The 22,064-nt window shown below is 41.1% G+C and overlaps 2 protein-coding genes across 10 annotated transcripts in view; one reads left to right on the top strand and one right to left on the bottom strand.

Moving 5' to 3' along the window:
* PKD1 (polycystin 1, transient receptor potential channel interacting) overlaps positions 1 to 22,064 on the top strand; it is a 189,410-nt gene that overhangs the window by 8,142 nt on the left and 159,204 nt on the right. The gene's annotated exons all lie outside the window — the stretch shown is intronic.
* RAB26 (RAB26, member RAS oncogene family) overlaps positions 1 to 22,064 on the bottom strand; it is a 37,093-nt gene that overhangs the window by 4,176 nt on the left and 10,853 nt on the right. For 6 of the 8 annotated variants that reach the window (XR_012484428.1, XM_074279548.1, XM_074279545.1 and 3 more), the window contains exons 2-6: positions 18,659 to 18,769; positions 4,879 to 4,920; positions 4,724 to 4,790; positions 4,323 to 4,375; positions 141 to 206 (exon numbers count right to left, since the gene is read on the bottom strand). Coding sequence is in view for 7 of the 8 variants with exons in the window: in XM_074279548.1 (XP_074135649.1) it covers positions 141 to 206; positions 4,323 to 4,375; positions 4,724 to 4,790; positions 4,879 to 4,920; positions 18,659 to 18,769 (339 nt within the window). In the remaining variant the exon portion in view is untranslated. The remainder of the gene's footprint in view (positions 1 to 140; positions 207 to 4,322; positions 4,376 to 4,723; positions 4,791 to 4,878; positions 4,921 to 18,658; positions 18,770 to 22,064) is intronic. The other 2 variants (XM_074279546.1, XM_074279550.1) reach the window with 2 other exon arrangements.

A 22,064-nucleotide genomic window follows, 5' to 3' on the forward strand; every position in this document is an offset into this window, starting at 1 on the left:
CCCAGTCATCAAAGAGGCAATGCAGGGAGTCTGGCAACCACCTGCCAATAGATACTCAATAAAGAGCCTGATGATCAGGGAGACAAGTGCCCAGGGCCCTCCAACAACCCAGCTCTGCTTCTACTACTGTTGCCACCAACCTTGTTACCCAACAGCATGAGCACCACATCTTTTTGTGCATATTCGTGGATTTCAGTAAGCCAGGCCTATGGGGAAAGAAGGAAAACTGGTCAGCTCTTCAAGAGGCTTGTCCTGAAAAGGCTTTTCCATCCCTTCTTCCTGAGAGTCTTGACCCAGAGCATCCTGCTCAACCCTAGCCACTTTACCAGACTGTTTCTTACCTTTCTTTCAACAAATGTTTTTTAAGTGCTAGTCATCACAAATCCAGACATCTCCCCTCAAAAAAAAGTACTATGTGCCTAATCTCCATTTCTTATAATCTTATAATAACTTCCTTCAGATTTCAAAGCCCTTTCTTTTGTATCTCTAATGTAACATTGAGTATTGTCATATATCTTCCTACTAGCCTCAAAGTGATGAGGGTAGCTATTGTGTCTAAACTGTTTCCATATGCAGTCCAAAACTTTCACAGTTTTGTTTTTTTGCTTTCTGAAGACAAGCAAGGCCAGGGGTAGGAGGGAGAGAATTCAAAACAGGAAATAAAGACAAAAAACCCCAACTCTCGAGATCTCCTTCAGTGCCGAACATAATGCTCTGTACGTGGTAGATAATGAATAAATGTTTGCTTGGACACCCTGATATAGCACTTTTTATGATTATAAAGCATTTTAGAGATAACTCATTCACTTCTCAAAACCTTTCTGTGGTGGGCTTATTGGCAGTGCCACAGTTATGACACAAGACAATTGAGGCTCAGAGGGAAAAATGGCTTTCCCAGTTAGTGGTGGGACTCAAACCTACCAGATACTCTAACAAAAGTCAGTCTACCTTTTATGAGGGAACATGCCCTTCTGCTCTATGGGTAGATCTGCCCTTATCCATAACATCCCCTTAAGGAGGAAGTGTAGAGGTTATTATCCTCTCAGTCCTCTGTCCCATACCACCCCATAGGGTTTTATGCCCTGAGAGAGTGAGAGTTGCATATTCTGCTCAAATGATGAAGTGCCCTCAATACTAGGAAGTGGGAATTCTGGAAAGGTATAGGGGAAATGTGTAAAATGTGGGGATGGGATTTAAGAGGGAGGACTTCTGGTTAATTAATATGGTGGCTAGAGCACTGGGCCTGGAGTCAAGAAAACCTGAATTCAAATCCAGCTTCAGACATTTAGCTGTGTGATATTCTGTCTGCTTCAAGTTGCTCATCTGTAAAAAAGGAGACAGTGATAGCATCTGCCTCCCTGGTTGTTGGAAAGATAATGTGAGATTATAATTTTACAATGCCTAGCACAGTCACTGTGCTATACATACATATATGTATATTTATTTATATATGTGTATGTTTATAAGTATATAAACATGTATATAGTAAATGCTATGTAAATGTTAACTATTATGGTTATTGTTGTTGATATTATTCTACCTCTTAACACCTTCACTATGGATTGCAAGCAGAAGCTGAGACATGAAATCACCACTAGATGGAGGTAAAGAACCATTGGTTCAAAATTTATGTGCTCCTGATCTTCAACAAAGGAGTTGGGGAGGGAAGAAAGCCCGGACACTTCCTGAGGGTCTGTCTGGATGTCACCACCTCGGCCTGCCCCTTCCCTACCCTGAACAACATGAGTCTGGTCTGGCTTCCATCTCTCAGTTCCCTGCCAGAAGCTAGACGGAGAACAGAAGGGGACTGAGTTCTAATAACTGCAAGTCTTGAGAGGCTGTGTGTTGGTTAGGCTCAGGCTAGTCTATCTACTCTTACCTCAACCACCACGGAAACAAGAGCTCATCCAGAACCAAGCATGGAAACCATCAAACCTCTGCACATACTATCTTCAGGGCTCCGCTCCATTTGCTGTCACAGTAGACTCTATTATATATTATGACTCTATTATAATAAAATGTAGGCTTGAGAGCATCTAGCCAACCTCTTGATTCTCTTTGAGAGGCAGAGTAGCATATGTTAGAAAATATGGATTCACATTTTGCTTTAAAGAATTACTAGAAGTGTGACCCTGGGCACAGACGACCTCTTAGCAACCTGGAAAACTTTAAAATTATAAATTCCCCAGATGACAAGAAGCTTTGATCTACTCAGAGGATCTTAACTGCAATTCATCAACTTGGATTTTATATATATATATATATATATATATATTATGGTTATTGTTATTGATATATCTGTATAGATAATAGTATTACAATATAATTGATTTCCTTTATAATCTTATGTATTTTATTTTATGCATTTAAAAACATCCTAAGAAGGGGTCCATTTCATCACTTTGTAAAAGATGTCTAGGACACCAAAAAATGTTAAGAACTTTTGATCTAGTTGAGGTCCTTTATCTTACAGTTAAGGAAACTGAGGCTTTGCCCAATGTCAAATATAGTAAGTAGCAGAGTCCTTGAATTTAAACCTAAGTTCTCTGATTTCAAATCAAATCCTATTCGTCTCTTTATCCCCTTACTAGTATGAAAATAAGATCTATGTCTTATCTAAAATTTCTGACTTCCCCAGTCCCTAGTGTTATGCTGGAGGCAAATGCTAATCAATTGATAAATATTGAAATAAATTTGTTATCCACTCCACATCTGAAGATGTTGAAGTGACCTTTCCCCCCCAGATATAGCCATTTAAAGGGAACTCAGAGGTCATCTTGTCTAACTTATTTAATAAATCCTTTCAACAACATCCCTGACAAATTGCCCACCAGCTTCTCCTTGAAGACTTCCAGTGATGGAGAACTCTTTACTTGAGACAGGTAGCCAGCCAGTGTCACTTCCAAATCTTCATGCCTTTGTGCATCTTCCACCCATTCATTAGTCATCTTTCTGCCCTATGGGGCCAAGTAAATCTAATCAGCCTCTCTTTCACCCAACAACTTCTGAGGAGCTGCAGTCCCTGGACCTCTCTCCCTTTTTTTCCTCTCTCCAGTTGAAATATCCCTAATTCCTCTAAAAAGTAATATCTGTCATAGTATCCATTATGTTCACTGTCTTGGTAAGCATCTTCAAGCTTTCCCTAAAATGGGAAGCAAGGAAGCAATCAGACCCACCACAACATGCCCTTCTCAGATCCACTACATTCCCATTCAACCACCTTGCACCATCAGATCTCATCGAATCACATCCCTATACAAGTGAGACGTGGATCAGAAACACTATTCTGAGCAGAGGGATCCATCTGACCCTATTTTCTTCCATTCACAACTCTGAACCTAAAATCTAGTCCTCAATCATGAGCCTGCTTAGTTTTTCCCTGTTTGTGACTGAGAGGAGATATTTCTGAACTAGGTAATTGAGGGCTTAACATCTGCCTTTTCTGTGAGAGCCAAAGAGAGGTGAGTACCTTAAGTCTTCTGAAGAGTGCTTAGAAGAAGGACTTGGCTAGGGTGAGGTTTGAGAGACAGGATCTGATATGAGGATCAGGGAGACTTAGAACATGAGGGGAGAAATGGGAATCAGGGGACATGGCATTAATGAGGGAGAAGCCCCTATAGGTGGGGTGTGGTGATGGGGACGCAGAAACAGGTAGAAAAGATGTCACAGGATTTAGAATGAGGAGTCTGTGGGGCATAGGTTTGATTCCCAAGCTGTCCTGCAGTTTCAGATTGCTTGATATCTTGAGGTTGGGGGCAGGGAGAAAGATTTGGAACACAAGGTATTACAAAATTAGTGTTGAAAACTATCTTTTGCATGTATTTGGAAAAATAAAATACTATTAAAAATAAGTAAATGATAATTAAAAAAAAAAAAAAAAACTGGTGCTAGGCCTCCATGAGAGAAGTCAAGCAAGGGCTGACCCCGCCAGCGCTCCTCCATCTGCTGCCTTGGTTTGTTTCCTATTGCCAACGTCCCGGTTTCCAGGGCTGCACTCTCCATATGTTCATATGCTTTCCTGGCAAACATTAGAGTAATATTTGCTTGATTGGCCCTCGGTGGGATGCCTGGGTGCGACAGGGAAGGGGACAGAGTCCACCCCCATCACAGCTTGTGCTCAGAGCTGTGTGCAGGCCACATCTGGGTGGGAAGGGAAGGGGAGATATCATTTACTTCATGCACATTCAATATAAGCTCAGCTTGGCCCCAGGCCCAAGTCACACTAATATCAATTAGGATGAGGGGACTCGGAGGTCACACTGTCCCTCCCCCTGCCTTAAGGTGGGAGCTTCTGGCACACAACACCATCCCATATCACTTACTTGGATGTTGTCAAAAGAGGCTCTGTTAGTAACATCATAAAGCAGAAGGAGAGCTGTGGGCAGAAAGAGAAGGAGGGGATGTGAACAACCCTCCATCTCACCTCTCCTATGTGACACCTAGCTCATCCCAGCCTGTTCACACACCTTAGCAGCTGCAACCTGACTGCCATCAGGACCTCAGAAGCCAAGTGCTGAGCTGTGAGAGCCCAGGATTAACCCTTCCCACCCCCCTCTGTGGGCCCTTAAACTTCATCCTTCCCTCACTTCCTCCCCCCAATTCTTTGTAAGAATAAGGATTGCTGTATACAATTGTATCCAAACAGCTCTCTGGCTCTGCTTTCCTGCTCAGACACAACTGTCTTCTGGGAATAGACTCAGAGGCCTCCTGGCCCAGAGCTCACCGTGGGCATCCCGGTAGTAGGCATGGGTCACACTTCTGAACCGCTCCTGCCCAGCGGTGTCCCAGATCTGAAAACCAAAGACCATCAAACCAAAGCCACTAGCCCACCTCCCATCCTCTCCCAGCTCCCAGCCCCATCTCTTTGGGCTCACTCACCTGCAGCTTGACTTTCACTCCATCCACATTCAAGACTTTATTCTGAAAGATTAGAAAAAAGATGGAGCCCTGTCACTATCCCCCAAGGGGAGATACCAGGCCCAGAGGTAGAGGCAAAACCAACACAATCTGAGGGGATTTTAGCTTGACTCTGGCACCCACCACAAAGAGCCTGCAATCCTGCTGCCCACTTGTCTCCAGGGAGCCTGGGATCACAAGACACGTAGACTGACCCTTGAAATGTCCCAGGGCTGGAGGCTCCCTCTGGGCAGAAAGGAGGATCTCCTCAGAGTATCAGGTAGAAGGTTCATCCTAAATTCCCAATCCACCCCACCCAGAGTTCTGAGAGCCCCACGGGCCTCTCCCTTTTCCTGTGGAAGGAGAGTGGTTGGGGATGGGAAGACAGATTAAACAGATGGGTTTCCTTTTCACACCCATGTCAGCTCACATTCGCCCTGTTTCCCAAAAGTGTCTAAACTGAGACCTCACTCAGGAAAGGAGCTGGGAAGAAAGCCAGTTAAGTTCTGGCTTCTCTCCTTCCCTTCTTCCTTCCTTCCTCCCCCACTTTACCTTATTCTATCCATCCTTCAAGCCCTGGCTAAAAGTCTCACCTTCAGAGAGCCTTTCAAGGCTACATCAGTCTACACTGATTCCCCTTTCTCTGAAGACCCATAGCCTTCAACCTGAACCACACACTTGTGCCTTTGATTTTCTCACTTCATCCTTCAAGCCTCCTCCTCCTCCACTCTTTCCACTCAGTCTTTGAGGTCCCTAAAGACAAGGCCTGGGTCAGGTCCTCCTCTGTTTCTGCTGGGATTACGTACTCAGGGGGCTTTACAGATACTTGGTAATCTGATGGGGAAGTGAGAAACCAGTGCCTTTGTGCTAAATTTAGGAGGAAATCTCATCTAATGGAAGATGGTGATTATATATATATATATATATATATATATATATATATATATATATATATATATATATATATATATATATATATAAAACTCCTGATTGACTTAGAAACCTCTATAAGTGTGGGAAGACTTGGAGAGAGAGACAGGCACAAACTTGAATAGTGGAAGCCCCCAGAGCCATAGATATGAGGAATCTGGCCCCCCAACATATCCCAGCATCTACACCCACAAAAACTACTCTCAGAAAAAAAACTGGTGAGCTCATTCTGCCATTGACTGAGCTGAGGTTTTATCTCATAATTGAGTGAAAGTTCTCAATTATTTGGGGGCATTTTATTCTCTATTCTAATTTGTATTACTTTTCTGATTGCTGTTCACTATTTGCTTGGATAAATGCATTTGCTTGCTATCAAAAACTATTTTTTGTGTGCCTAGTGTTGGGTGGGAGGGAGTTAAGCTGGCAAAGAGTAAGCTGACTCTTAGGAACAATCAGAGAAAGTATTTTTTTTCTTAATTCTGAACTCCTAAAAGAGCATTATATTTCTGTACAACAAACATCTGAAGCATAATAGGTAAATATGATTCCAATCCAGTAGCAAAGGAATGAATCGCTGCCTAAAGCTCTTGCCTACTTAGGCCTCACTCCTTTCTCCAAGGCTACCATCAATGTACAAATCTACTCTCCAGAAATGGTGGAAAATGTAGATTCTCTAAAGCCAGAATGATCCAGATCTCAGATATCCAAATACTTTCTCTTCACACCACATATAGGTCAGATGTTCTATGTGAGATGTGTTATTTATAGGAAAAAAACCTAATAGGAGTGTGATGAAGTGAAAGAACTCCATACCTAGGATTAAATTAGATATTTGTAAAGCACTTAGCACAGTGCCTGACACATAGTGGGTAAATAAATAAAAATTATTTTTCCTTTCCCTTTCCTCCATGAGTCAAAAAACCCGAATGCAAAACTCTATTCTTATCCCTTAACTCACTCTGTGATCTTGAGCTAGTCGTTTACCACCATAGAGCTGCATATGTGATGAAATCCCTGAGGTCACTTCCACTGTGAACATTTCATCACTCTTAAAATAATCATGTGGTAGCTGGCCCCAAACTAGTTCAAAATGTAACAAAAGTGTTTAACAAAATAAAAATATAACATAGATAATGTTGAGTTGTGGTTTTCTAAGTCAATATATGCAGGCATGTTTCTTGAGTTTTTATAGACTTCTCATTCCAAAATTCACCTAAATACTCTTAAACATTCTCTAACCCTAATTCTGCCCACAATTTAGCTCTCCATTGCCCTTCATATGATGGATGATTTTGATTGCTTGGAGATTGTGACATCCAGAAATCTTGGTGTTAAACCATTCAAATCAATTACAATCAAACCCAATCAACTTTTATTGAGTGCTTACTGTGTTTAGAGGGATCACTTCCTACCTGACTAGTCTCATTGTGGGGGAATGGGTTTCCAGGGAAGGGGAAACTGGGTATATGGAGAGTGGAGGGTAGGAATCTATTAGGCAACATCAACAGATCTTTCTTATTAAGAGATGTGGGGTCATTGAAGAGTCTGTGAAGATTGAAAACACCTTGGCCGTTGCAGACATTATCACTATGAATATAGTGTGAAGAGTCCGGAATAGCCTGCATCTGGAATTGGGAAGGGGAGGGAATTGTCAATGATGTTAATTCCACCTCCCCTTTAGAAGAGGGGACCAAGATTATCTTGTCCAACTCCTGCCTCAAAAAATCCATCCTCAGAAGTCATGGAATCAGAGACAGGAAAGAAAGTTACAAATCCAATTATAATTTAAGTGATTGGACTTTGTTATGGGTAATTAGTGGGTGAAGAACTGATTGGAACTTCAGCCATAAATATTTTCCAATTTCTCTTCAGAACAGAATTTGTTATAAATAGAAAAAAGTCCAGTAGGTCTTAATTGAGGAGGGGGGGACAGGGGCTTAGAAACTATGTAAGGGAACTTACTTGCTAATGATGAAGTCCTATACACACTGAGAGATACAGACACTGTTCCCTGCTTCAATCTAGGTTATCTATGGTTTGGAAATGATAGTTTTTCAGATACTGCACATCCATCACTTCTATCTATGTCTGAGCCAGAGGCTATTGAAACCTCCCACCTAGCTTTCCTGTCTCTAATACTTCCTCTCCATAGACTTGTTATAATGCACCTCAGTCTCTAACAAAGGAGCCCCAACCTCCCACAAAACCTAGCACTTGACACATGGTCAGGCAGGGCTCTCTACATATAGACCACCCTTCCTACCCCCACTCCCACCTCTGGAACACACAGGGATACTGGGCCTTGGGCCCTCGATACTGCCAAACTAACAGGCCAGGATAAGGGCCAGAAGACTGGACAATCCCATAACCCATCACTGATCCCAGGATAACTGAGGGTCAATTAACAGAAATGAAACACCATTTAAAAGAAGTCCAGATTGCTTCTTCCTTTCTTCCAGGGAACCTGCTAAGCCCTGTCCTTGATTTCTAATTTGTCCCAATTACCTTCCAGATTTCCTAAGAGCTGCCCACAATTCTGGGTCATTCTCCTTCCATCAAATGAGATCATATCTGTTAAGAGCTTAGCACAGTAACTAGTATCTTATAGGTGCTTCATCAATGTTTGGTTAAGAGCATTTCAGAGAGAGGAATCATAGCACTCCCAGACTCTCCTCTCAGGGCAAGCTGAGGATATCAAGCCCCCTCCCTTCTTGTGCTTTAATTTACTCACAGGAAATGCCCTAGCAGGCTGTTATCACCTTAGACTGGACTACTGAAACAAACTCATAACTCTCTCTGCCTCCATTATTTACCTTACTTCTATCTATCCCTCACATAGCTGCCACATGAATATCCTTAAAACACAAATCTGATCATGTCATTCCTCTACTCAAAAATTGTCAATAGCTCCCCACTGCCTCAAGATAAAGTACAAATTCTTCAGGCTGCCATTTCTGGCTCTCATTGTCCTTTCCACTCATTTCTTAATTGCTTTGTTCCAGATAAACTAGCCTGCTAGCTCTTCCACACACATGGCATTCCATCTGCAGCTTCTGTGTCTGTCCGAGTAGCCCCCCGTGTCAAAATGCATTCTCTGCTCATCTCTACCTTACACTGACGACACTGAACTTTTCCCTAACTTTCTTCAAAGCTCAAGTATTATAACAAAGTTTCTCCTAGTTATTAGCTCTCTTTCCCTTCCCTCCTTTTTTTAGAATCACAGAATCTCTCAATAGTATATTATTTTTCCAAATATATGTATTTTTGAAGACTTTGTGTTCCAGATTTTTCTCCCTCCCTGCCTTACTTCCACTCTCCTCAAGACAACAATCTGATAGAGGTTAAACATGTTTTAAAACATATTTCCCTATTTGTCATGTTGCACAAGAAAATCAGACCAAAAGGGTAACTGCCTGAAGAAAAAAAAGCAAACAAACAAACAAACACAATGCTTTGATTCACATTCTGTCTCCATAGTTCTCTGTCTCTGGATGTGGATGGCATTTTCCATCCCAAGATGGGAATTATCTTGAATCGTCAATTTGCTATTTCTCTCCCTCTTAAAATCACTTCATATTTACTTATTTGGCAGAATCTGTTTAGGTTTGGTCTTTGTAGCACAGTGCCTAGTACAGTATAAAATTATTTTTTATTGATTATGTAATGCTTATTAAAATTAGATTTCAGAAATGACTAATATGTTTTACATGATTGCACCTGTATAACCTATAGCAGATTGCTTACCATCTTGGAGGGGGAGGGTAAGAAGGGAGGGAAGGAGAAAATTTGGAATCAACATTGTCAAAAATGGATGTTGAAAATTGTTTTTACATGTAATTGGGGGGAAATCAAATATTGTTTTCAGAATTAATTTCTATTCTTAAAAAAAGTTTAAATTTGAGCTCCTTGAGGACTGAGGTTTTCTTTTGTCTTTCTTTAAATCATCAGTGCCTATCAGAGTGCCAGACACATAGCAGACACTTAATAAAAGTTTATAGACTGACTACTGAATATAGAGGGTGTTGATGAGGTGGGTTGAGACACATGAAAGAGGAGGCTGTGGGGACATGAGAGGAGTTTGCCCCAAGTGGGTTGTGTCCATGCTTGGTGAGCTCACTAGTTAGAACATGGGACAGAACCAACTAGTGATAGATCAAAATCATGAATTCCATCCTGGAATAATCTTGTTTTATTTTATAGCCCCAAGATGAACTCTGACCTTATCTCAGCTACCACATAGACCAGACCAATATTGATCAAAAGGCCAGTTGAGAAAAGACTGACTAGATGAAGGTGGTCTAGGTATATCTGATCTAAAACTATATTATAAAGCAGCAGTCACCAAAAACATTTGGTATTGGCTAAGAAATAGACCGGTCGATCAGTGGAACAAAGGACAAAAAAGGGTACATCTATAGCAATCTAGTGTTTGACAAACCCAAAGATACCAACATTAGGGATAAAAATGCATTATTTGAAAAAGACTATTGGGAAAACTGGAAATTAGTATGGTAGAAATTAGATATGGACCCACACTTAACACCATACACCAAGATAAGATCAAAATGGGTCCATGACTTAGGCATAAAGAATGAGATCATAAATAGATTAGAGGAACAGAGAATAGTCTACCTCTCAGACCTGTGGAGGAGGAAGGAATTTATGACTAGAGGAGAACTAGAGATCATTATCAATCACAAAATAGAAGATTTTGATTAAATCAAACTTAAACGTTTCTGTACAAACAATACTAATGCAAACAAGATTAGAAGGGAAGTAACAAATTGGGAAAATATTTTTATAGTTAAAGGTTCTGATAAAGGTCTCATTTCCAAAATATATAGAGAACTGACCCTGATTTATAAGAAATCAAACCATTCTCTAAGTGATAAATGGTCAAAGGATATGAACAGACAATTCTCAGATGATGAAATTGAAACTATTTCCACTCATATGAAAGAGTGTTCCAAATCACTATTGATCAGAGAAATGCAAATTAAGACAACTCTGAGATACCACTACACACCTGTCAGATTGACTAAGATGACAGGAACAAATAATGATGAATGTTGGAGGGGATGTGGGAAAACTGGTACACTGATACATTGTTGGTGGAGTTGTGAAAGAATCCGGCCATTCTGGAGAGCAATTTGGAACTATGCCCAAAAAGTTGTCAAACTGTGCATACCCTTTGACCCAGCAGTGCTACTACTGGACTCATATCCCAAAGAAATACTAAAGAGCGGAAAGAGACATATATGTGCCAAAATGTTTGTGGCAGCTCTTTTTGTTGTAGCTAGAAACTGGAAGATGAATGGATGTCCATCAATTGGAGAATGGTTGGGTAAATTATGGTATATGAAGGTTATGGAATATTATTGTTCTGTAAGAAATGACCAGCAGGATGAATACAGAGAGGCTTGGAGAGACTTACATCAACTGATGCTGAGTGAAATGAGCAGAACCAGAAGATCTCTGTACACTTCAACAACAATGCTGTATAAAGATGTATTCTAATGGAAGTGGATATCTTCAACATAAAGAAGATCCAACTCACTTCCAGCTGATCAATGATGGACAGAAATAACTGCACCCAGAGAAGGAACACTGGGAAGTGGATGTAAATTGTTAGCACTACTCTCTATCTACCCAGGTTATTTATAATTCGGAATTTAATACTTAAAGTGCAACAAGAAAATTGGATTTACACACATATATTATATCTAGGTTATACTGTAACACATGTAAAATGTATGGGATTGCCTGTCAACTAGGGGAGGGTATAGAGGGAGGGAAGGGAAAATCTGGAAAAATGAATACAAGGGATAATGTTATAAAAAAATTACTCATGCATATATACTGTCAAAAAAAAAAGTATAATTATAAAATTAATTTAAAAAAAAAAGAGAGAGAAAAGACTGACTAGACACAGATGAGGAGAGGAAGCACTGGGTCCAGAGGCAAGAAGACTCATTTTCGTGAGTTCAAATCAGAACTCAGACACTTAATAGCTATGTGATCCTGGGCAAATCACTTAACCCTGTCTGCCTCAGTTTCCTCATCTGTAAAATGAGCTGGAGAAGGAAATGTCAAAGCACTTCAGTATCTCTGTCAAGAAAACCCCAAATGGAATGAGAAAGAGTCAGGCATGACTGAAAAATGGCTGAATAACAACAATGGCCTCTGCCTATTTCTGAGGAAGACGAACCACCAAAATGAAGACAGAATATAGACTTTAGGAATTAGGTGAAAATCAGTTAATGCTGGAAAGCTGAGCCAGCTTCTGAGACCTGTACAACTTTGTTTTATCCTGGGCCCTAACCTCTGGTTGATTGATCTCAACAACCAGTCTCAAAATTCTTACTACTGTCCTTTAAAGCTCAGCTCAAAGATCTTTTCCTGTCTACTCCAGCTTCTTTGGAGCTCTTCCCCCTTTGAAGTCTCTGGATACTTAAAGTCTGGCCTTTAATTGTTCTCTAATTGTTTCCTGTGAGTGAGTCTCCTCTTGCAGTTATCTTGGATTCCCTCCAAGGCCCAGGTGTGGGTTTCCCCCTCCCTTGAAGCTTGGCTAGACCCAGAGATATAGATTCTTTGCCACTTGGTTAAAGTCTGGGAGTTGAGTTAGGAAAATCCTCAGGAAGGGGAAAGGTCTTGAGTCTTTATCCCATCAGAAGCTGTTAAAGGATGGATGTGGGGATTTTTGACCTGGAGAAAAGAAGATTCTCAGGTGACATAATAATTGTCTTCAAGTATTTAGATTTTCTCTGTCTGATTCCAAATGATAGAATTAGGAGGGATGGAAATTGCAAAGAGGCAGACTTAAGTTTCATATAAAGAACTTCCTAGTAATTAGGGCTTTCCCAAAGTGGAAAGGGCTGTTTCAGTTGTCAATGGGTTTCTCCTCATTGGAAGTTTTCAGGCAAAAGCTGCAAGGGGATGATGACCACTTGTAGAATGTTTTATAGAGGAAATCTCTCGTACTAGTTAGTCTTTGGAAGCTCTTTTACTCAGAAATTCTGTCATTCTGTGAATAGGCTTCATTTCTGTGAATGGCCCTCATTCCTCTTCAGGCTGCCTACCTGACTACTATGCCATTGAAACCTCTTTACCCAGGTTGAAGACTCCATGTCTACCCTATTTCTCATGTTGGAAGCATCCTTTATCTCTGGAGCCTGCATCTGACATGCTGTGTTTCTGTCTCTATCAGTGTTTCTGTTTCTTTCTGTTTCTCTGTCTTGGTCTCATTGGCTGGTCAAATATGTCTTAATTCCTTTAAAGGCTGAACTCCTGATTCTCTGGATTACCTTCTTTCCCCACCAAGTACTTTCATCTTTCTCTTCTTCCTTCCCCATCCCCACACCATTATCCCAATTTTTACTTTTCTTTTATGTGGTGTTTTTCCATACTAAAATGTAAGTTCTTTGAAGGCAGAAACTATCTTTTTTTAAAAATGTCTACATGTTTTTCCAGTACCTAACACATAGTAAATATTTATTAAGTGCTTGTTGACATAACTTGAACAGCTGATATCTTTTTGGTAGAGCTCACAGAAGACCTGACATCCTCAAGCATTCTTTTTTTTTTTAAATTTTATAATTATAATTTTTTTTGACAGTACATATGCATGGGTAATTTTTTTTACAACATTATCCCTTATATTCACTTGTTTTCCAAATTTCAAGCATTCCTGAAATAATGTCCCAGTCTACCATCCCTCTGCCCCTTCCACCCCATCCCCAAGGCAGCATACATCTAAAACTTCACTGTTGGGTCCTCTGCACTGTTCCACCTGAATTTCTCTGCTTTTTGATATTTTTCTTTCCTCTTCCAAGAGCCAATTCAAAGCTTGGTTCTTTCAGGAAGGCTTTTCTAATTAATTATCTTGTGACTGATCACCTTTTTACTCTGTCACTGAAATCTTCTAAGTAGTCTTCCCACTTCTGAGCTTTCTATGTAAAATGAGAGTTGGATTAGCTCTCCTTTGAAGTCCCTTTCATTTCTAAAAGTGTGAGATTACAACTCTATAGCTTCCTTTCCTGGGCCATGTTGACTTATGTTCCATTCCCTGATCCCACACATACAGACAATGGTGCTCTGGCCACAGTGGATCATCTCTAGAAAGCAAATCAGTAACATTGCCCAGTACTAAGGGCTTGGATGACAACCCATCTGCCAACTCTGTAGGCTGTGCCAGGGACAGGTTGGTAGAGAGCAGCCAGAATGTGGCATGTGTGTGGGTAGCAGGATGTTGCTCAGAACTACCCATGGGCTAAGGGGCCACCTGCTATCTATCCATAATCTTAGAGCTTCAGTTTTTGCACACTCCCAATCTCTTTCTAAATATCACCACAGCATGCTCTCTATAGCAACAAAGGATGGGCATCAATTATTCAGGTGTTGCAACATCTGTGAGAGCTTAGCAATCAGAGTCATGGAGCATTTTGGATTCAGGAGGGAGGTACTATTCTGCCTCTATGGGATACCCTCTGTTTTGGGAATGATGGGAGCAATAGCCCTTCTGCTCCTTCCTCAGGCTGGCCCCTTTCTGAGGCTCTCCACCATTTGATCCTACAGGTTGTAGCTGAAAGCTGCATTTTAAAGAACAGACTTGGCATCTTAATGTCATTGGGGCTTTGATAGCTGCTGCTAAGTAAAGCTAAGCAAGAGCTTAGAATAAGAGCAGGTCTGTGCTGGCCAGCAGCTGGAGGAGGTCTTTGCATTAAGAGCTAGAGTATATATGGTGCCTCAGCTCTGGCTTCCCAGCAAATGCTTTAAGCTGCACCAAACCACCTCCTGGCAGTGTTTCAGAAAAGGCAAAAAAACTGACTGCTGAGTGATCAAGGTGATCTTGGGTGATCTGCCTTGGAAAAGCTATCTGGCCAGGCACAACCCTACCACAAAGACACAGAGGAAGCCCAGAGCAACAATCCAGGAAACAACCAACTAACCAAATAATAATCATAATTGTGATTTATATAATAATGTTTTAAGAATTTCAAAGAGAAAAAGGAGGAAGAGGAGGAAGAAAAGGAGAGAAGAGAAAAAAAGAAACATATATATGTGTATATTGGTTGCTCTTAAGTATAAATAAATAGATAAATGAATGAATAATAATCATAACTGATATTTATATAGTGCTTTAAAAATTGAAAAGTGCTTTACATGAGAAATAGGCTGTTATGGTGCAGATAGAAAGAGGAAGAAAAGAAGGAAGAGAAAAAGGAGAAGGGAGGAGGGAGGGAGAAGAAGAAAAGGAAGAGAAAGAGAAGAGAAAAGAAAAGAAGAAAAATACATACATGTGTGTATTTATTGATCACAAATAGATAAATGAATGAATGAATGAATATATTTAATTAGAGGCAGTATTTGAACTCAGCTCTTCTTGACTACAAATCTAAAGTTCTAGTGATTACATTATCATGCTTTCACAAAGATCAAGTTCCATCTCAAACACATACTAGTTATGACTGTAGACAAGTAGCTCCTCAGTCCAAATTGCAGACTAGATGCCCTCTTGCATTGGTGGAGAGAGTTTCCTTATCTAGGAATTCGTTATGCCACTGAAATCATAGATCCACTTCTTTTTCCTTTCATGTATATTACCTTTCTTGGTTCTTATAACAACTTGGTGAAGCACATTTCACATCTTAGGAAGTGTCTAAGGTAGGACTGAAACCCAAGTTTTCCTAACATCTAGTCTAGCCCTCTATCCATTGGACTCTCCTTCCTCCTTACTGAAAACTGACAAAGCTCTGGGACTCCCTAGGAATCAGAAGCTAAGTCTCCTTGAATATTTGGGGACTGCAGGAAGGAGATTCAAGCCAACCACAAATTCCTAGAATTCCCAGAAAAACAAAAGGTCACAGGATCATCATTTAGAGCAGGAGGGGATCTTAATATTACAGAGGAATAAATTGTATGGTACAATGCAGATCCTGGTTCTTGAACTAGAAAGACCCAGATTCAAATTCTACCTTTGATCCTTACCTATATAATATCAGGCAAGTCATTCAGGTGCTCTGAGCCTCAGTTTCCTGATTTGTAAAATAAAAGAATTGGACTAGTTGACTTCTGACCTGTAGGCTGCCAGCTACAGATTTATGAACCTATAAAACAGATTCAGTCAGAGAGATGAATTTCTGTACCCAGAGTACAGTGGGTTGCAAAACCAGAATTTGATCACAGGTCTTCTGGCTCAAAATCTAGTACTTTTTCCACTGTTTCTATCCTGCAGATAAAAAAATTAGGACAAGCTTCTATGCACCATTCTGCTCTGTTGACAAGTTGGATTTTATTTTGTTTGTTACAAATAACACTATTTATTTAGTCTGCTAAATACTCTTCATTTGAGAGGCGCCTGGGTTTATCCCAGGCTATTATGGTCGATCACGTCAGCACCTTATGGGACTAAGGACGAGCCAAGTGAGATTAATGCCATTATGGTTTGAATATTAATGTGCACATTGGAGGGAACAGAGTGTTCAGGGAGCAGGCGGCAGTGGTAGCACCACGCCCAGGCCCGCTGCTGCCACAGGAAGGCTGCCCAGTAGCAGACGCCTAAACAGGGTGCCATGGAGCTTCAGATTAAAATGGCCCATGAGACCACTCCAGGTGACCTTGAGAGCAGGGAACACATTTATCAGGAGTGCGCCTGGAGGAGCCTGGAGCACCTTGCAGCTCCCCATCCATTGGAGCAGGAGGGAAGGTGTGGACATTGGGGGAGGGCATGCATGGCACCTGTGCTTCCTGTGAGTCACTTTTTTTCACAAGAAGCCCAGACCTGGGAGAGGAGGTGGGATGGGGGGGGGGTGTTGCTAGAGCAACAGTTTGTACTCTGCTGGCTCTGTTGGTTAGATTTACATGAGTGTAGTTACAGAATGATTTCCCAGGTCACTCAATTCTACCTCCACAAAAACCAGCCCTATTTAAAAATTCTATATACATCAAGAGAGGAGCAGAGTTGGCAAAGCCCAGGATAGGCTTGGGTTTTATTGGACAGGAAGTTTAATTTGTGGCCAGGACTTCTGTCCTTACATAGCCTCAGTCCCTCATTTAAGTTGGTCTTTCTAGGGTCAGCCTCAAGTAGGGAGTAAGAGGATCATAGACTGGGGAAGGGTGATAAAGTTTGGCTCTCATCTGCCTTGGAGGATAAGAAAGGCAAAGAAGTCCTTTCAATGGCAGCCAGTTCATACCAACCCAATCTTCTATTGAGTTGCTCCTCCAGCCTCAGCCCCATCCTGATGCCCCAGGGAACCCACCCAGGCCAGCTACCTGTAGAGGATGGGGACGATCCAAGCAGCACCTGTTGGGACCCTGGACCAAAGAGTAGGTGTTCTGCTTTTAGTTCTCCCAAACTCTAGGGGACATCTGGGCCACTTCACAGTAGCCTGTGCCCCCAGAGAAAATGGGATTGGGACTCGTTCAGCTGCCTACTTGTTCCCTCTTGGGCTCACACACTTGGTTGAGGTAGGGCTGGGAGGCACATACAGCCAAGTGATGTATGATTATAGAAGGGAGGAAGAGTTTTGTCTAGAGCCATAATCTCCCCATACTGGTAGAGGGATTTGCCAAGTGGCTTTATGCCTGTGAGCCTCCAGAGAGCCTTCTAGTCTTCCCACAGGCCTCCCTGCCCCTAATTAGATACAACTTTTGAATAACCAGTAAATAATTAAGTTGAATTGAATTTAGCCACTTTGGCTCAGACATTAGGAAGCCAAGTATCTTCCTTTAGTTGTAGGGGGCCATGCTGAGCTGAGCATGGAGACCTCTCCTGAGGAAGAGTGGAATTCAATGATAGTCAGCCTGGTCTCTGGAAGAATTATTCAGCTCCAGAGGCAAGGTGTGTCAGGAGCCCTGGGCAGGGTCAGACAAATCACATTATTCCCTCCATCCCCAGGGTAAAAGGGTTCCAAGGCTGCTTGAATGGTGCACATGGCTACAGCCTCTGATAAAACATGTCAGTAATTAGGTTGTAAGAAAGACAGACTACATGTTACTTATTCTTCATCAGGAAATTAGAACCAAACTCTGAATCCTGAGATTTCAGAGCAAGCAAGTTAAGGATATTTGGGACTAGAGAGAAAGGGTTTATTCCTTTTTGTTTTGTTTTTTCATTCCCCATTGGGACCCTGGATATCAGGACCCAGACCCTCCCTAGGAATATGGATTGCCAGGGATTGCTCTCTGTGTCTGTCTCTCAGAATGCAGCCAGAGAAACAGATGCAGTGAGATACTCACATAGAGATTGAAAGATAGAGACAGACACTTACACAAATCACATCTAGCGACATATATAACACACCGTTGACTCAAGCTTCTCTAGAGAAAAGAGCTCACATAGACATAAAAAGGCAGGCACATGCACAGACACAGACAATTTAGCAACAAGCAGAGAGAGAGAGAGAGAGAGAGAGAGAGAGAGATAGAGATAGAGAGAGAGAGAGAGAGAGAGAGAGAGAGAGAGAGAGAGAGAGAGAGAGAGAGAGAGAGAGAGAGAGAGCCAGCATTCAGGGATCTACTGAATCCCTCACATGGTGAAATGAGGAGATAGATTCCCACCCCACCCCCTATAGAAAGACACATACACCCACATACATAAAAACAAGGAAAGAGAGATCAGGGAGAGAGACAAGGAGAGATTTCACCCACGACATTTCCCATACAGCACCATTCCCCAAGGATTTCTAGCTGCCATGACCAGAAGTTGTCCCAGAGACAGGAAGACCCCTACTCTTTCAGCCTGTCAGCCCTCTTCCCCTAACTTCTAATCTTAGCAGTCCCCTCATCAGTAAGGAATTGATTAAGAAGATGGAAAAGTGTGTGGAGCTCTTACCCTGAAATCTATGCCCACAGTGGAAATGAAGGTCCCAGCCAGGAAGGCACCATCCTTGAATCGAACCAGCAGACAGGTCTTCCCCACTCCTGAGTCTCCTACCAGCATCACCTGAGGAGAGGGTACAGCAGGTATTCAAGGCAATAAGGGAAGAAGATTATCACCAGCTCTGAAAGCCTGGAACTCATTAGGAAAGAGATCCTCTAGGAGAATGAACTGCAGGAAGCACATTGTCAGCCCTGGAGAGACCCAGCCTTGGGACTCAAGTCCACTCAGCCTGAGTGAGCAAGGAGGATTCATCCTCATCAAGTTACAGTGAATACAACCAAGCCCACCCCTCTGTCCTGAGTGCCACAGACTTCTGGGTTCCCCAGCTTCTTCTCCCACTTCCCTCACAACGTTCCCAAACAATAATCAGGGAGCAGGAAAAGAGAAAGGACCAATAAAGAGCTAGTATAGCAATCAATCTTGTCTCTGCTTATGCCACTATTCCCCAGGATCCCAGGTAAAGGACTGACCTAGGATGATGGAGGCATAGAAAGTCTAAAGCTTCTCCCTGTTATGAACGGTGCCTGAATGGCTACCCTCTGCCCTTCCCCAGGGAATCCTGTAATTATGCCTGTTTCCCATGGGATATAACACTATTTTTAAAAATTTTATTTATTTATTTATTTATTTATTTATTTTTTGCAGAGGGGGTATGGTTTATTGGCATAGGGAACTCCCAGTGTGTAGTACTTTCACTAACGCAAATTGTTGATTTATCTGAGTCTTAGCACAGTGACTGGCACAAATCAAATGCTTAATATGTTCTTGCTACTGACTACTAATTTAGAATTGTCTTTGCAGATTAAGTGACTTATCCAAAGTCATGCATGTCAATAAGTGTCACAGTCAAGATCTGAACCTGATTCCAAAGCTACCTTTCTTTCTTTTTATATAAAGCTTTTTATTTTCAAAATACAGGCATAGATAGTTTTCAACATTTATCCTTGAAAAACCTTGTATTCCAAGTTTTTCTCCCTCCCTTCCTCCACCCTCTCCCCTAGAGATAAATTTATTATTTAATAGTATTATTGATAATAATAACATGTAATAACATTATGTGTTAATCATGTGCAATTCTTCTATACATATTTCTACAATTATGCTGCACAAGAAAAACCAGATCAAAAAGGGAACAAAATGAGAAAGAAAACAAAATGCAAGCAAACAACAAGAAAAAAAAGTAAAAATACTATGTGATCCACACTCAATCCCCACAGTTCTCTCTCTGGGTGCAGATGGCTCTCTCTATCACAAGACCATTAGAACTGGCCTGAATTACTTCACTGTTGAAAAGAGCCACAATCTATAAGAATTGATGTAATCTTGTTGCTGTGTACAATGTTTTCCTGGTTGTTTTTACTTATTTCACTGATTTATTGCATCAGTTCATGTAAGTCTCTTCAGGCCTCTCTGTATTCATCCTGCTGGTCATTTCTTACGGAACATTAATATTCCATAACATTCACATATCACAATTTATTCAATGATTCTTCAATTGATGGGATTCCACTCAGTTTTCAGTTCCTTGCCACTACAAAAAGGGCTACAAAGCTACCTCTCTATCTAAAAAATGCTTTGCTACCTCTCAAAAATAACAACAGTAATAATAAAACTCACATTCTTATAATACCTTAAAGTTTACAAAACATGTTCTTCCCAACAGCCCACGAAGGAGGCAGCACAGATATTTTTATCTTCTTTTTACAGAAGAGGAGACTGAGGCTCAAGGAAAGTAAGCCCAGCTATCCTGCCTTTTGTCAGAGCCACTACCAAAGTCACCCAAGTCACCTACCTGACTCCTATTTAGTCTTCCCCCAAGGGGTAAAAAACATTGCTAATATTTATGTTATGCTGTACAGTTTATAAAGGATTTATATCTTTAAAAAAGCACTTGATCCTCATGATAACCCTGTGAAGTAGGGAGTATGTATACTCCCATTTTACAAAAGAGAAAACCAAAGCTCAATAAAATTAAATGCTTATCCAAAATCCCCAGCTGATAATTGGTAAAGTAGGAGTGGAACCCACGACTTGTCTCCCCAATCCAGGATTCTCTCATTCATATATATATATATATATATATATATATATATATATATATATATATATATATATATATATATATATATGTCCTTTTAGGAGTTTGAGCAGAAACTCCTTCTCCCCAAACTGGCACTACCAGTCTTCAAGAGTTATTAGTTTATTCCACACTCTCAGGAGGATGAGCTGATGCCCCACCTCTACCTAATACCTTTGTCTTCAAGAGGTATGATCTGATTCCCCTTTGTTAACTGACACCTCCACTTTAAGGAGGTGAGATTTGAGTTTCACTCTCTAAACCCATTAGGTGTGATCTGAACCCCCCCACATACACACTCTACCCTCTGTCTCCCCAACAAAACTCTAGCCTTAAGAGGTATAATCTGAGCTATAATATATAATATAATATATAAGAGGTATAATCTGAGCTATAATATATAATATAATATATAAGAGGTATAATCTGAGCTATAATATATAATATAATATATAAGAGGTATAATCTGAGGTATAAACAACTCCCCTACATATAGTTTGACCCTCAGATATAAACTGATGTCCCACTATGATCTTGGGGGAGCACATAAAATATGAAATTAGAACATGAAATATAGCTAAGTAGAATCTCTCTCTTGGATTTGGTTTTTTTTTTTTTCCCCCTAGGGAAGTCAAGAAATTGGAGAAAGGAAATGACTACATATGTTCTTATGTGAAACAGGGGTAATTCCATGTAGGACAAATCAATGTTTTGCCTAACTAAGGGTTCAAGCTGGTCTGTACCAGACCCTGGAGTGGTCGCCTAAACCAAGGACTCATCTTCTTTGGCCTTAGGCTGTGGAAATCACCACAGAAATGCTGACCAAGTGTCCTTTCAGAAACTCCCATTTTCCCTCCATATGCCCTAGTCTTTAGCCACTGTGGGCAGAAAGATTAGCAGACTTCACAGGATGCTGACCTCTCTTTATTTAAGTTGGTGCCAGTTTCTCAGATTCTGGATGGGCTGCTGCCCCAGGGTCAAGATTAAGAAACAGCTAAACCTTGCAGCCACCATCTACTCTCCAATTCATTAAAAGTCCGCCTAGGGGGCTTGATGGGAAGGCTGCATCAGTCTGAACTTCTTGGGAAGTCTAAAGACTAAGAGCCCCAAATGGTGTCCATGAGTGTTTTACTACTTCCAGACAGACTAGGTTCTTTCATTGTTGTCAAAGGTCCCCATCTCCAGCACTCAGTAAGCTGGGCCAACACTTTGTCAGGAGGCTGCTCCAGATTGCCCAGAGAAATGACCAAGTCCCTGGGAATGGGTAATATAAGGAAACTA

Source organism: Sminthopsis crassicaudata, chromosome 1 (genome assembly GCF_048593235.1).
Source record: "Sminthopsis crassicaudata isolate SCR6 chromosome 1, ASM4859323v1, whole genome shotgun sequence".
NCBI classification, from domain to species: domain Eukaryota; kingdom Metazoa; phylum Chordata; class Mammalia; order Dasyuromorphia; family Dasyuridae; genus Sminthopsis; species Sminthopsis crassicaudata.